The sequence below is a fragment of the Carcharhinus amblyrhynchos genome, chromosome 28, assembly GCF_965287045.1.
Source record: "Carcharhinus amblyrhynchos chromosome 28, sCarAmb.v2.hapA, whole genome shotgun sequence".
Lineage (NCBI taxonomy): Eukaryota > Metazoa > Chordata > Chondrichthyes > Carcharhiniformes > Carcharhinidae > Carcharhinus > Carcharhinus amblyrhynchos.
This window is the reverse complement of record NC_137351.1, coordinates 35,334,439-35,349,531: the sequence shown is the minus strand read 5'-3', so window position 1 is coordinate 35,349,531 and position 15,093 is coordinate 35,334,439. Positions and strand designations below refer to the sequence as shown.

General features: G+C 45.3%; 1 protein-coding gene across 2 annotated transcripts in view; it reads right to left on the bottom strand.

Annotated features, from left to right (window-relative positions):
• Nucleotides 1-2,819: 2,819 nt before the first annotated feature.
• Nucleotides 2,820-15,093, bottom strand: part of lrrk1 (leucine-rich repeat kinase 1) — a 155,498-nt gene continuing 143,224 nt past the window's right edge. For both annotated transcript variants that reach the window (XM_080214094.1, XM_080214095.1), the window contains 2 exons: nt 13,123-13,224; nt 2,820-3,109 (listed from right to left, as the gene is read on the bottom strand). In XM_080214094.1, coding sequence (XP_080070220.1) covers nt 2,932-3,109; nt 13,123-13,224 — 280 coding nt within the window. In that variant the 3' untranslated portion in view covers nt 2,820-2,931. The remainder of the gene's footprint in view (nt 3,110-13,122; nt 13,225-15,093) is intronic.

Sequence of the window (15,093 nt, the reverse complement as noted above, 5' to 3'; positions counted from 1 at the left end):
GGGCTCCTGCTCTGCCCAAGACTGCAAGAAACTAAAAAGGGTCATGAACGAAGCCCAGTCCATTACACAAACCAGCCTCCATCCACTGACACTGTCTACACTTCCTACTGCATTGGGAAAGTATAATTAAGGAGCCCACACACACTGGACACTCTCTCTTCCACTTCTTCCATTGGAGAGAAGATACAGAAGTCTGAGGACATGTACCAAACAACTCGAGAACAGCTTTTTCCCAGCTACCAGACTTTTGAATGGACCTACTTCGCATTTAGTTGATCTTTCTCTACACCCTAGCTATGACTGTAACACTATATTCTGCACTCTCCTTTCCTTCTCTATGAACAGAATGCTTTGTCTGTGTCACACGCAAGAAATAATAATACATTTCACTGTAAACTAATATGTGACAATAATAAACCAAATCAAGATTTGATAACAATTACTGAGATGTGGTTGCAGGAAAACCAGGTTTGGGAATTGAATGTTCAGTATTTGGGAAGGATAGACTGGAAGGAAAAGGAGGTGGTTAGTTAAGGAAGGGACCAGTGTTGTAGTGAGAAATGATATTGGCACTGGAGTCAAAGACATGGAATCAGTGCAAATTCGAGTCAACATGGTTTTATGAAGGGTAAATTCTGTGCAACTAATTTGCACAGATGGATAATGGGGATCCTGTAGATGTAGTATATCTGCACTTCCAGATAATGTGCCGCACACAAGGTTAATACACAATGTTAGCTCACACGGGATTAGGGGTAATTTGGGTAGAGAATTAGCTAACTAGAGAGACAGGATAGAGACAGGTCTTTTTAGGGTTGACAAGACGTAATTAGTGGAGTGCCACATGGTTCACTCCTTGGGCCCCAGCTATTTACAATCTATATTAATAACTTGGATACAGGTATAGTAGGTGCCATGATCGAATCTGCAGGTGACACTAAAATAGGTGGGACAGTAAGTTGTGATAATGAAATAAGAAAATTATAAATTGATATGGGAAGGTTAAGTAAATGGAGCAAAATCTGGCAGATGGAGTTTAACATGGATAAGTGTGAGGTTATTGTCCCACCTCATCTTAGTGTCACCTGCAAATTTGGTAGGAAAAATACAAAGGTGAACTAATATCTAAATGGAGAGAAACTTTGAAGTGCTTCAGTGCAGAGGGATCTGGGCGTCCTCGTACATTAATCGTAGAAATCTAATATACAGGTGCAGCAGTTAATAAGGAAAGCAAATGAAATTGTGTCTTTGGAATGTGAGTAGAGCTTAACCTCAAGTTGAATTTTGTTCAGGAACAGAAACTGGGAGATTATTAGTTTGAAGAAATCTACAATGGCCGTCAAAGAGACAGGTGAAAAAGAAAGGAATTTGCAGAATTAGCTGGGAGCACGGAGAAGGCAACAAGAACTTGGGATCAAGCTGGGGAGCATGGAGAAGGCAATGAGAACTAGGGATCAAGGCATCCATAACTGAGATGGATTAAACTACGAATGTTGCCTCAAAGAAAAGTTAAATTTGAGGAGAATTAAAGGAAATTCCATAAGGCTGTGGCATGCCTTTTGGTAGACCCTACAGAAGTATATTAATATTGATGTGACTTATAAGGAAAAAGCTTGGGGGAAGTACGGAGTAAAACATACAGAATTACGAGTTATAGTTTTAAAATTGCTCGTTTAGTTTAATTCTTTTAAGTATAATAAAGTTTGTATTTGTTTAAAGATGTTAAATCTTGTGGTGTAGTTTGGCACGGTGGCACAGTGGTTAGCACTACTGCCTCACAGGGATCCGGGTTTGATTCCTGGCTTGGGTCACCGCCTGTGTGGAATTTGCACATTCTCCCCATGTCTGCATGGGTTTCCTCCGGGTTCTCCAGTTTTCTCCCACAGTCTGAAAGACATGCTGGTTAGATGAATTGATCTGAACATACACTGGAGTGTGGCGACCAGGGGATTTTCACAGTAATTTCATTGCAGTGTTAATGTAAACCTTACATGTGGCTAATAAATAAACTTTATTTTACTTCATTGATTAAAGCATTGGGTGCATGGTTTTCTCTTCAAATGTTACCAGTCTTTAACTGATCAAAGGTTGGACTCAATGGGTGGGGCTTTGCTCGTTCCAAAACCAGAAACTCCGCTCGAGGCCAATGGATTTTTCCCTGGTCCACCTCTCGCCTGCCCTGATTCCTGTGGCAGGCACAGCGGTAAAATTCCAGCCATCCCTGACTGGGACAGTCCACTGTGCAGCCACCAAGGCTCCAAGCTGCTCCTTCATGGCTCCAAATCTTGATTTTGTCTGTCTTATTGGCATCCAGAGAATTTTCCAATTTAATATCTTGCCAGGAAGGAGCTCGAAATTGACCCTGCATCACCTGTAGCCAAATATGTCTTTGTTTAACCTGAGGTGACTGAGCTGCAGGGAAAGAGACAACAGAGATCTCATTCAACAGAAAATCATGAAGAAATCCTGTTTCTCTACCCCATAAGATAAAAGTTGTAATTGATTCAGATTCAGAACTTTTGTTATTTACAAAGAATTTCTTTTTCAGATTTATTGCACAATAAATACATTCTTCCCATTTGAGCTCTTTATAGAAATCAGATGTGAGTTTACAGTTGCAAGTAGAGAAAAATATTTGACTGTAAATGAAGTGGGCAGCAGGGATACTGACTGACATTTGGAATTCAGGATTCTGTACATGAGGAGCTATATTGAGGTCCATCCATTTCTCCAGTCTGATTCACTCAGTGTTTCGTACCAGGCCTTGTGTTTTCAGGGGATAACTTCCCACAGAAAATCAGTCATGAGTTTTTTTTCCATCCGGTTGATGTTGCAGCCTCAGTGATTGCACATTGACAGAGTTCTGGTCAGGTTTTCCTCCTCAGCCTGCGAGGTTTACGTATGCAGAGGGGCTGATTAAAGTTCACTGGGCTACCTCCGTCTGCGCATGCTGACCTCCATTCTCGCCAATTCCTCATACGACCGATAGAAGAGTTCAAATTCCCTGGATCCCCAGGCCCTCCAAACGTAGAGGCTCCAATTCCTGGCCTCATCCTCAAAGCAGCAGACCACTGTGTCCTTTGTCACAACGGCAGCTTCCACAAGTTTGCTGTGAATGGGTGGAGGGGGAAGAGTCAGAAAGAGTGGAGTTAGTAATAAAGTCTCTTATCAGTGATTCTAGATAAAAATACAAATTCTATATATTTAAAAAGGTTGCAGGTTGCTTTAAGAGTTGATTGCATGATTTGATAATGATGTCATTAGGGTGTTGTCAAAGTTCTACTTTCAGTTTTGTAATTTATGCAGTGCAGAGACTGTCTCTTTCGATAAGCACGGTAAGAAGTCTCACAACACCAGGTTAAAATCCAACAGGTTTATTTGGCAGCACAAGTTTTCACAGTCTCAGACTCCTTCTTCAGGTGAGAAGAAGGTGAGACTCACCTGAAGGAGCCTGAGACTCCGAAAGCTTGTGCTGCCAAATAAACCTGTTGGATTTTAACCTGGCGTTGTGAGACTTCTTATCGTGCCCACCCCAGTCCAACACCGGCATCTCCAATCTTTCAATGAGACCTGTTGTTGTTACTTTGAAGACGTGTGTGTGCAAACTACAGCTATTCTTTCAGTGTAAAACACAGTTAGGACATTATAACAAACTACACTGCTGACAAACAAGACTGATCAGAAACGTCAGTGCCCTTAAAACCAAAGCACTAGTAGCAGGTTGGCTCCAAAATGAGTTCAGTGACAGGAAGCAAAGGGTAGTGGGACAGAAAGACTCTTTCCATTGGGGTCCCACAGAGTACTGGAACACTGGACTTTTTTGGTATATAGCAATAACTTAGATTCTCAGAGACATGATTAAGAAGTTTGCAAATGATATGAAAATTGACCGTGTGCTTAATGTCACGGAAGAAAGGTGTAGACTGCAAGGTGATATCAATGGTCGAAAAACATCAAGGGGAATTCATTCTGAAAAAGTGTGAGGTAATGCATTTGGGGAAGATGAACAAGTCAAAGGAATAGATAATAAATGATAAAGTACTGAGATGTGTAATGGAACAGAGAAATCTTGGAGTGAATTTTCACAGGTCCCAAAAGGTAGCTGGCAAATAAATAAGGTGATGAAGGCATTTGGGATATTTCCCTGTATTAGCCGAGGCACAGAATAAAAGAGTGGATCGTTGATTTTAGAAATATTTAAAAGCTAAGTTGGGTCACACCTACTGTACTATGCATAGTTCTGGTCACCGCCTTACAGGAAATGTAATTTCACTACACAGGGTCACACAGATTGATAAATGAAGAATAGAGACACAAGGAGCAGGATTGGGCCATTCAGCCTCTCAAGCCTGCTCCACAATTTCATAAGATCATAGCTGACCTGATAGTACCCTCAACTCTGCATCCTGCCAACTCCTGGGATTTATCTAACTCTGCCTTAAAAATATTCAAAGACTCTGCCTCTACCACCTTTTCAGGAGAACAGTTCCAGAGACACACGACCCTTTGAGAGAAGATATTTAGCCTCATCTCTATATTAAATGGGCGACTCCTTATTCTTAAACTGTGATCCCTCGTTCTAGATTCTCCTACAAAAGGAAACATCAGCTGAAAATTTCCCGTCCCACCTGCCGCAGGAATTGTGGGTGGGATAAAAAAATTTAGCGCACTATTTAAAGATCCATTAGGGTCAGGTGGGAATTTTTGATCTTGGGATACGTGTGATTGTAAAATCTCTCCATATCGACCCTATCAATATCCCTCAGGATCTTACAGGTTTTGATCAAATTGCCTCTTACTCTTCTAAACTCCAGCAGGCACAAGCCTTGCCTATATTTCCTCATAAAACAACCCACCTGTTTCCAGGTTTTAGCCTGGTAAACCTTTTCTGAACTATTTCCAACACATTTACATCTGTCCTTATATAAGGAGACCAATACTGTATACAGTACTCCAGACGTGGTCTTACCCGTGCCCTGTAGAACATAAGTATAACCTTCCTTCATAGCGAGGGGGATTGAATATAAAAGTAGGGAGGTCTTGCTGCAGCTGTATAGGGCATTGGTGAGGCCGCAGCTGGAGTACTGTGTGCAGTTTTGGGCGCCGTACTTACGCAAGGATATTTTGGCCTTGGAGGGAGTGCAGAGGAGGTTTACTAGGCTGATGCCGGAGTTGAGGGGGTTGAGCTACGAGGAGAGGCTGAATAAACTAGGCTTGTACTTGTTAGAGTTTAGAAGAATGAAGGGAGATCTCATTGAGACATATAAGATGATGAATGGGATGGATAGGATAGAGGTGGAGAGACTCTTCCCGCTCAGAAAGGATAATAGGACTAGGGGGCACAGCCTCAAGATAAAGGGGGGGCGGTTTAGAACGGAGTTGAGGAGGAACTTCTTCACTCAAAGGGTGGTGAATCTCTGGAATTCTCTGCCCGTTGAAGTGGTGGAGGCTGCCTCGCTAAATATTTTTAAGAAGTGGGTTGATGGGTTTTTGATAAGAGAGGGGATTAAGGGTTATGGGGAGAGGGCAGGAATGTGGAACTGAGCCACGACAGATCAGCCATGATCTTATTGAATGGCGGGGCAGGCTCGAAGGGCTAGATGGCCTACTCCTGCTCCTATTCCTTATGTTCCTTCTCTTGTATTCAATCTCCTTGCAATAAACAATAACATTCTATTAGCTTTCCCAATTACTTGTTGTACCTGTATACTAGCCTACGCACTCAGGTCCCTCTGCATCTCACAGCTCTGCAATCGCTCACCATTTAGATAATAGGCTTCTGTTTTTATTCTTTCTGCCTAAAAGGACAATTTTGCATTTCCCACACTATATTTACCAGGTTTTTCCCCCTACTCATTAACCTATCTATATTTTTTTGGGGCCTCCTAATGTCCTCTTCATAACTTACATTCCCACCTATTTTCTGTCTCATCGGCAAATTTAACAATACCTTCCGTCCCTTCATCCAAGTCATTAACATATAGTGTAAAAAGTTAAGGCTCTAACATGATCACTGTGACTGATCATTCCACATATCTTGCTGACTGGAAAAAAGACCCACTTTTGCCTACACTCTGCTTCCCGTTAGCTAGCCAATATTCTGTCCATGCAAATATGTTACCCCCTATATATTTTCCACAATAACCTTTGATATGTGGCATTTTATCTTCTGTAGGCAGCACAGTGGTTAACACTGCTGCTTCACAGTGCCAGAGACCTGGTTTCGATTCTTGGCTTGGCTCACTGTCTGTGCAGAGGCTGCATGTTCCCCCCATGTCTGCATGGATTTCCCCCAGGTGTTGCAGTTTCCTCCCACAGTCTGGAGGATGTGTTGGTTAGGTGCATTGACCATGCTAAATTCTCCCACTGTGTACCTAAACAGGCACAGGAGTGTGGATTTTCACAGTAACTTTGTCGCAGTATACAGTGTGAACCTACCTGTGACACTGATAACGGAACTTCTGGTAACCTAGATCCACTGGTTCCCCTTAATCCACAGCATGTGACTTCCTCAAAGAACTCCAATAAATTGATTAAACATGATTTCCCTTTCACAAAATCATGTTGACTGATTACCTTGAACCTATCGAATTACTCTGCCAAAACATTTTTAATAATGGTTCTAACATTTTCCCTGTGACAGATGTTAAGCCTGTGGGCCTGTACTTTGCCGTTTTCTGTCTTCCTCCCTTTTTGAATAAAGGAGTTATATTTACTATTTTCCAATCTAATGGAATCTTCCCTGAATGTAGGGAGTTTTGGGAAATTAAAACCAATGCGTCAACTATCACATTTGCCAATTCTTTTAAGAGTTTAGGGTGACGCGGGTTTCCTCCCACAGTCCAAAGATGTGCAGGTTAGGTTGATTGGCTGTGTTAAATTGCTCCTTAATGTTCTGGGATGTGTAGATTAGAGGGATTAGTGGGGTAAACGTGTGATTGTGGAGACAGGGCCTGGGGTGGGATTGTTGTTGGTGCAGACTCAATGGGCCGAATGGCCTCCTTCTGTATAGCAGGGTTTCTGTGGTTTCTATGATTCCTACAAGTGATTTTTTGCCTCTAATTTCTCATCTCAACCCAAACTGTTTCATAATCCTGGTTTCCTGCAGTGTTAAAACCACCATTAACTAACAGGGTCACCTCCCTACATTTTCCTCACTTCCTATTCTTCCTAAGTATCCTGTACACTTCAAAATTCAGGTCCCAATCCATGTCCTCCTGTAGCCATGCCTCCGTAATGCCAATCAATGCGCTCTCAGTTCATCTGTTTTGTTTTAAATGCTTCATGCTTTCGGATACAGAGCCTGCAGCTTTATCCTTTCTCTAATCTTCAGTCTGATCTGTAGATTCACGGTAACTCTTGCACTCTCTATCCCTTTCCTCTGAGGTCGGGTCAGATAGGCTGCAGTATTTCCTCTGGAGCAGAGGAGGCTGAGGACAGTCATGCATAACATGGTTTGGTGTTTTAGTGGGGTAGATTGCGAGGACCTATTTTCATTCACAAAACACTCAATAATCAAGGGGAAGGAATAGGCTGAAGGAAATTGATAGAAGGATTCAAGTGGATTCCAGAAAAAAGTTTTTCACCCAGAGGTTGGTGGGGTCTGGACTTCACTACCTGAAACCCTTATTGCGTTTAAGTAGAAGCTTGAATAGGCAGTTGGAATGCAGTACAGTACAGAGGTATGGACCTTACATAAAATGTGTATTTCATAGAATGGTTATAGCACAGAAAAGGCCATTTGGCCCACTGTGACTGTGCTAGCTCCTTAACAGAGAGTTTTTCATAGAATCACAGAGACCCTACAGTCTGCACCGACCACAATCCCACCCAGGCCCATATCCCTACGTATTTTACCCACTAATCCCTCTAACCTACGCATCCTAGTACGTTAAGGGGCAATTTTAGCATGGCCAATCAACCTAACCCGCACATCTTTGGACTGTGGGAGGAAACTGGAGCACCCGGAGGAAACCCATGCACACACGAGGAGAGCGTGCAAACTCCACACAGACAGTGACCCGAACTGGGAATCGAACCCAGGTCCCTGGAGTTGTGAAGCAGCAGTGCTAACCACTGTGCTACCGTGCCACCGTTTCGGCTAATCCCACTCCCCTACATTTTCCACAGAGCCATACAACCTTTTACTTTTCAAATCATTTCCCCCGAAAACCATGATCCAATCTGCTTCCACCACATTCTCAAGCAGTGCATTCCAGGTTCATCCATAATAAACTTTCCCTCTTAAAGTCTTTGGGTCTTCCGTCATTCATTGAAAATCTGTGTCCTTTGGTTCTTGACTTCTTGCCCATGTGAACAATTTCTCTCTGTCTACTCTGCCCAGACCCCTTGTGATTTTGAGTACCTCAATCAGATCTTCTCGTTTCCAAGGGAAATGAGCCTGTTTTCTCCAATCAACGTGCATAAGGGAAAATCCTCATTCTTGGAATCATGCTTGTGAGTCTTTTGTGCGTCTAATGCCTTTCTGAAGTGACGTATTTAGGATGGAATCGAGCTGGAATCAGTGTGTTTGTTGATAAACATGATGTGGAGATGCCGGCGTGGGACTGGGGTAAGCACAGTAAGAAGTCTCACAACACCAGGTTAACAGGTTTATTTGGCAGCACTAGCTTTTGAAGTCTCGCTCCTTCATCCAGTGAGTGAGGACTTTTGTTTTCAAACAGGGCATGTAAAGATACAAACTCAATTTACAAGATAATGGTTGGAATGCGAGTCTTTACAAGTAATCAAATCTTAAAGGTACAGACAATGTGAGTGGAGAGAGGGTTAAGCACAGGTTAAAGAGATGTGTATTGTCTCCAGACAGGACAGTTAGTGAGATTTTGCAAGCCCAGGCAAGTCACGGGGGTTACAGATAGTGTGACATGAACCCAAGATCCCGGTTGAGACCGTCCTCATGTGTGCGGAACTTGGCTATCAGTCTCTGTTCAGCGACTCTGCGCTGTCGTGTGTTGTGAAGGCAGCCTGGGACAATGCTTACCCAAAGATCAGAGGCTGAATGCCCGTGACTGCTGAAGTGTTCGCCAACAGGAAGAGAACAGTCTTGCCTGGTGATTGTCGAGCAATGTTCATTCATCCGTTGTCGTAGCGTCTGCATGGTCTCCCCAATGCACCATGCTTCGGGACATCCTTTCCTGCAGTGTATCAGGTAGACAACATTGACCGAGTCGCAAGAGTATGTACCACATACCATATATGTACATGCTATATACTCTTGCAACTCGGCCAATGTTGTCTACCTGATACACTGCAGGAAAGGATGTCTCGAGGCATGGTACACTGGGGAGACCATGCAGACGCTACGACAACAGATGAATGAACATCGCTCGACAATCACCAGGCAAAAGTGTTCTCTTCCAGTTGGGGAACACTTCAGTGGTCACGGACATTCAGCCTCTGACCTTCGGGTAAGCATTCTCCAAGGCGGCCTTCACGACACACGACAGCGCAGAGTCGCTGAGCAGAGACTGATAGCCAAGTTCCACACATGAGGACGGTCTCAACAGGGATCTTGGGTTCATGTTGCACTATCTGTAACCCCCATGACTTGCCTGGGCTTGCAAAACCTCACTCACCGTACTGTCTGGAGACAATACACATCTCCTTAACCTGTGCTTAACCTTCTCTCCACTCACATTGTCTGCACCTTTAAGACTTGATTACCTGTAAAGATTCACATTCCAACCATTATCTTGGAAATTGAGTTTGTGTCTGTATATGACCTGTTTGTGAACACAAGTCCTCACTCGGCTGATGAAGGAGCCTGAGACTCTGAAAGCTACTGCTGCCAAATAAACCTGTTGGACCTGGCGTTGTGAGGCTTCTCACTTTGTTACTAAGGCCCAGGATCTCATTGCTTTTCTCAGCACTTTCCCAACCTGACCTGCTTCCTTCAATAATTTGCTCATAAATCCCCCCTCTGCTCTGGAATCTCCTTTAAAATTCTACTCTTTATTTTCCATTGGTCTCTGCATTCCACCCACCAAAATCAACTATTTCACATTTCTCTAGATTAAACTGCATCTGCCCTTTGTCCGCACACTCCACCAGCCTGTCTCTGTACTTTTGGATTTTATCACCGTGCTCCACACAGCTCACCTCCTAGTTTTATGACATCTGCAACTTTTGAGATTGTGCGCTGTACACCCAAGTCTCGGATATTAATATGGATCAGGAAAAATAGTGATCTGAGTATTGAACGCTGGGGAAATCCCACCACATAGCTTCCGACTATACATAGCCTGCAAAACAGCTGTGATCACCACCTTCCCAATCCTGTTCCAGACCCCCATGTGTTTCACCTTTGCTGACAAGCCTACTGTGTGGCAATTTATTGAATGCCTTTTGGAAGTCCATGTACATAAGAACATAAGAAATAGGAGCAGGAGTAGGCCATCTAGCCCTTCGAGCCTGCCCCGCCATTCAGTAAGATCATGGCTGATCTGTCGTGGCTCAGTTCCACTTTCCCGCCCTCTCCCCATAACCCTTAATCCCCTCTCTTATCAAAAACCCATCAACCCGCGTCTTAAAAATATTTAGCGAGGCAGCCTCCACCACTTCAACGGGCAGAGAATTCCAGAGATTCACCACCCTTTGAGTGAAGAAGTTCCTCCTCAACTCCGTTCTAAACCGCCTCCCCTTTATCTTGAGGCTGTGCCCCCTAGTCCTACTGTCCTTTCTGAGCGGGAAGAGTCTCTCCACCTCTATCCTATCCATCCCATTCATCATCTTATATGTCTCAATGAGATCTCCCCTCATTCTTCTAAACTCTAACGAGTACAAGCCTAGTTTATTCAGCCTCTCCTCATAGCTCAACCCCCTCAACTCCGGCATCAGCCTAGTAAACCTCCTCTGCACTCCCTCCAAGGCCAAAATATCCTTGCGTAAGTACGGTGCCCAAAACTGCACACAGTACTCCAGCTGCAGCCTCACCAATGCCCTATACAGCTGCAGCAAGACCTCCCTACTTTTATATTCAATCCCCCTCGCTATGAAGGCCAGCATCCCATTCGCCTTCCTGACCACCTGCTGCACCTGCAAGCTGGGTTTTTGCGACTCATGCACAAGGACCCCGAGGTCCCTCTGCACCGTCGTCTCCACGTAAGTAATAATCCTTCCTACCATTATTCCTACCAAAGTGGACCACCTCACACTTGCCAACATTAAATTCCATTTGCCAGTTCTTGGCCCATTCGCCCAGCCTATCTAGATCCTTCTGTAGACTCTCCACACCCTCCGTGCAATTTGCCGTTCCACCAATCTTGGTGTCATCAGCAAATTTCGACACCATACACTCGGTTCCCTCCTCCAGATCATCTATATAAATGGTAAATAGCTGAGGCCCCTGCACCGACCCCTGGGGCACTCCACTGGTCACCAACCGCCAATCCGAATAGCACCCATTAACCCCCACTCTCTGCCTCCTATTTGACAACCAATCCTCTATCCACGCTAACACCCTACCCCCAACTGATGTGTAGATCACATCAACTGCATTACCCTCATTGACCCTCTCTGTTACCCCCTCAGGTTTGTTCCAGCTAGCACAGAGTCCATAACCTCCACCTGTGCTGTACAGTTCCAATGTTTCGTTATTTTCTAAGAGCTCTTTTACATTTGTGGTGTTTCAGATTCTTGTTACCGAAAGCTTTGTGCAAAGAAGAAGCAATTAAAACCTCAGTTACAGCCTGAACATAAAACTGCACAAGAACTGAGTGGTTTTAGCTTAGCCACAGGCTGCTTACACTTCAAGACCTGACTAAGCAAAGAACAAAGGCTAATACAGAATGGGTTGTGTGACAGGAATCACATCTATATTCTGTACCAGGGGGAGTGGAAAACAGGGCCTGCCTATTGGAGAAGAGTGAGAAGCAGCCAGCCCACTGCCTGGGAATCAGTACTGGCAGTGTACAGTTGTACTGGCACTGTCTGTCTGTCTGTCCTGGAGATGATGTGGAGATGCTGGCGTTGGACTGGGGTAAACACAGTAAGAAGTCTCACAACACCAGGTTAAAGTCCAACAGATTTATTTGGTAGTAAATGCCACTAGCTTTTGGGACGCTGTTCCTTTGTCAGGTGAGATGCCCAGGCACCTCTGGACACGGGGAATGCCAGAGTGCAGCGGGTGAGTTACATGTAACTGCCCTTACAAGGACAGGACTATCAGAGTGGGATCGTCCTGTGTAAGATAGGGAGGCAACAAACAGCAGGATGTGCTCGCGAGCACCTTTCTAACTGCACTGAGCATCCTGGAGATGTCACAGAATTAAGAAACAGGAACCTTGGCAGATATTCCCAAATTTTCAAATATTTTGTTTTAGAAAATGGTTATTCAGAAAGATCAAGGAGTGAACTGGAATAATCCATGTTATAGCAACAAGTCTCTGTATCACTGCCCTGTGTTGCACCTGTCCTGTGGCCCCACGCCAGCTCTGCACTGCAACCCCCGCGAACCCTGCGCTGTGACCCCCACCCTGCACTGTGACCCCCACCCTGCACTGTGACCCCCACCCTGCACTGTGACCCCCACCCTGCACTGCAACCCCCGCGAACCCTGCGCTGTGACCCCCACCCTGCACTGTGACCCCCACCCTGCACTGTGACCCCCACCCTGCACTGTGACCCCCGCGAACCCTGCACTGTGACCCCAGCTCTGCGCTGTGACCCCAGCCCTGTGCTGAACAATGTGTTCAAATAGTTTCTAATGTAACTACGATCTACTTTAAACAAAAAACAAAGGAAATTACAGCAGGCCCTTCGGCCCTCCAAGCCTGCACCGACCGTGCTGTCCGGCTGAACTAAAACCCCAAACCCTTCCCTGGGACCGTACCCCTCTGTTCCCACCTCATTCATATACTTGTCAAGATGCCCCTTACAGTAATGACGTTACTAACACAGTTATATAACTAATCGAATCCAGCAATATGTCAGATTGGTTTCAAACACTTCCCCACCCTAATTTAAGCACAGAGTTAGAAATACTTTGGCTGTAAACCATGTCTCTGACACACTGTCCCTATTGTGTGTCAGGCAAGCTTTGGGACTTACTGACTGTGCAGTGGGCTTTCTCAGCAGCTTTCCATTTGCTTTTCACGCACTTACCAGCCTTTAGACATGGTTTCTGCCTTCAGTACGGCCGTTACCCTGCCTCGCTGGAATCCAGACTGGTTTTCCACCTCAATAACAATGATATCACCACTTTGTCTGGAATAAAACAGAACACAGCACTGAGAAAGGGGTTTCAGTGAGGAAGAACAGAACAATGCAGCTTGGCTACAATGGGCAGGGAATGCAACACACAGAGGAAACAGTACGGGGTGGGGTGTGGCGCAGAGCGACAAGGGGGGGGGGAAGCGGCTGCAGAGCGGGGAGGGGGGGGGGGCACGTAGCAGCAAACACATCCCATCCAAGAAATGGAGAGTCCAGAAGAGGACGATCTGACAGAGTTCCTAGGGAGAGTGGATAGTCTTAATCCTGACAGGCAGCACAGTGGTGAGCAACTGCTGCTTCACAGTGTCAGGGATCCGGGTTCAATTTCTGACTTGGGTCACTGTTTGTGTGGTGTTTGCACATTCTCCCCGTGTCTACGTGGGTTTCCTCCGGGTGCTCCGGTTTCTTTGAAAATTGATACTGGTTCTGGTCTTTCAATTGGCTTCAGCCAATAACCCTTCATCCAACAGATAAAGTTTCACGGTCCAGGCAGAACGGACCTTCCGATCCGAGGCAGAATTATTGCTCTGACAAAGGGTCACCCAGATGGGAAACGTTGGCTCTATTCCCTCTCTATGGACATTGTCAGAACTGCTGAGATTTTCCAGCATTTTTTGTTTCTGTTGCAGGATTATTGCTTGTCTTTGCTACAAGACGGTGAAGGGTCATCGACTCTGTGTCCTTCACAATCAGTGTGCCTTCCCATTGGGCGGTGACATTAACAATGTCCTCAGAATCGGAGTAAAGTTTACTGTCTTTCCTGCACCAATTTTCAACCTTTTAGTTTGGGAATTCCTCAGAAAGTGAGGACATTTCTACACTCAGGCAGTAAGTTTCTTTCAGAGAGAGACTGATGACTGGGCAGACACAGAGGTTCTGAAACCCTCAGTTCTTCATGAGATGAGATGGAAAACACTGCAGGAGACTCTGACATTCTCATGAAGACCTGTTGGACCCAAAATGTCAGCTCTGAGAGAGGGATGAGGAGGAATCCTTCGCAGGACTGAGTGACATCTTGGAGGTTGTGGTCCTGGAGAATGAATAATTCCTCCTCTGCTGTCTCTGTATTGCCAAAGCAATATTCAGGTTGTAGTCCGCTGGACTGTGTTGCTGAACCTATTGCCTGTTTCCCATGAAGAATGTTCTGGAAAGGATTCCTTGCCTGTGTCTAATCCATAGGGATCACACTGTAAGAGTGCTGGTGTCTTTCCAGGGTGACGGTCACTGGGACCCAGGCTTCTGCCCCAGCTGAAAGTTTCCGCCCCTTCAGAGCTGGAGATCAGCCCAGAATCTTTAGCACATCTGAAGCTGCAGTATCTGTCTCAGAGTTAATTCTCCCCAGGAATTTCCTCTCATCACGAAGATGAGGTTGTTAGTCTCCATATTCTCAGCTGGTCCTCTCATTGTTCAGAGTGTAACAGCCTCTCACAGAGAGAAATGTACCTCTCTCACTGCTGCCTACTCATCTCTCCCTTTCCTGACAGTCTGACAGGAATTTAGTTCATCCAAGAATTTAGTCTTGGACGATGCAGATGTGACAGCCTTGTCTGGAGTTGAAGATCATTCCTCTTCTGAAGTTTCTCCTCAGAGTCCTTCAAGGGAGAAGCAAGATCCTCGGAGTGGGCGTGCGGGTGAGGCAAGTCAGCCAATGGATAGAGTGGTCGAGGAATAGGGAGCAGTTGGATGAGATGGTAGGTGAGGTGGGGGTTTGTCAGGTTGGGTAGGGAGGTGTAGTCAGGTAGTGAGGGAGCTTGCTGTGGTCTGGAGGGGTAGTTGTGTTTGGTGGAATTGGAGGGTAGTCAGGAGGCTGGGGGGACATTGTTGGGAAGAGGGGTTAGTGTATGATTTGGGGGGAGGAGAGGG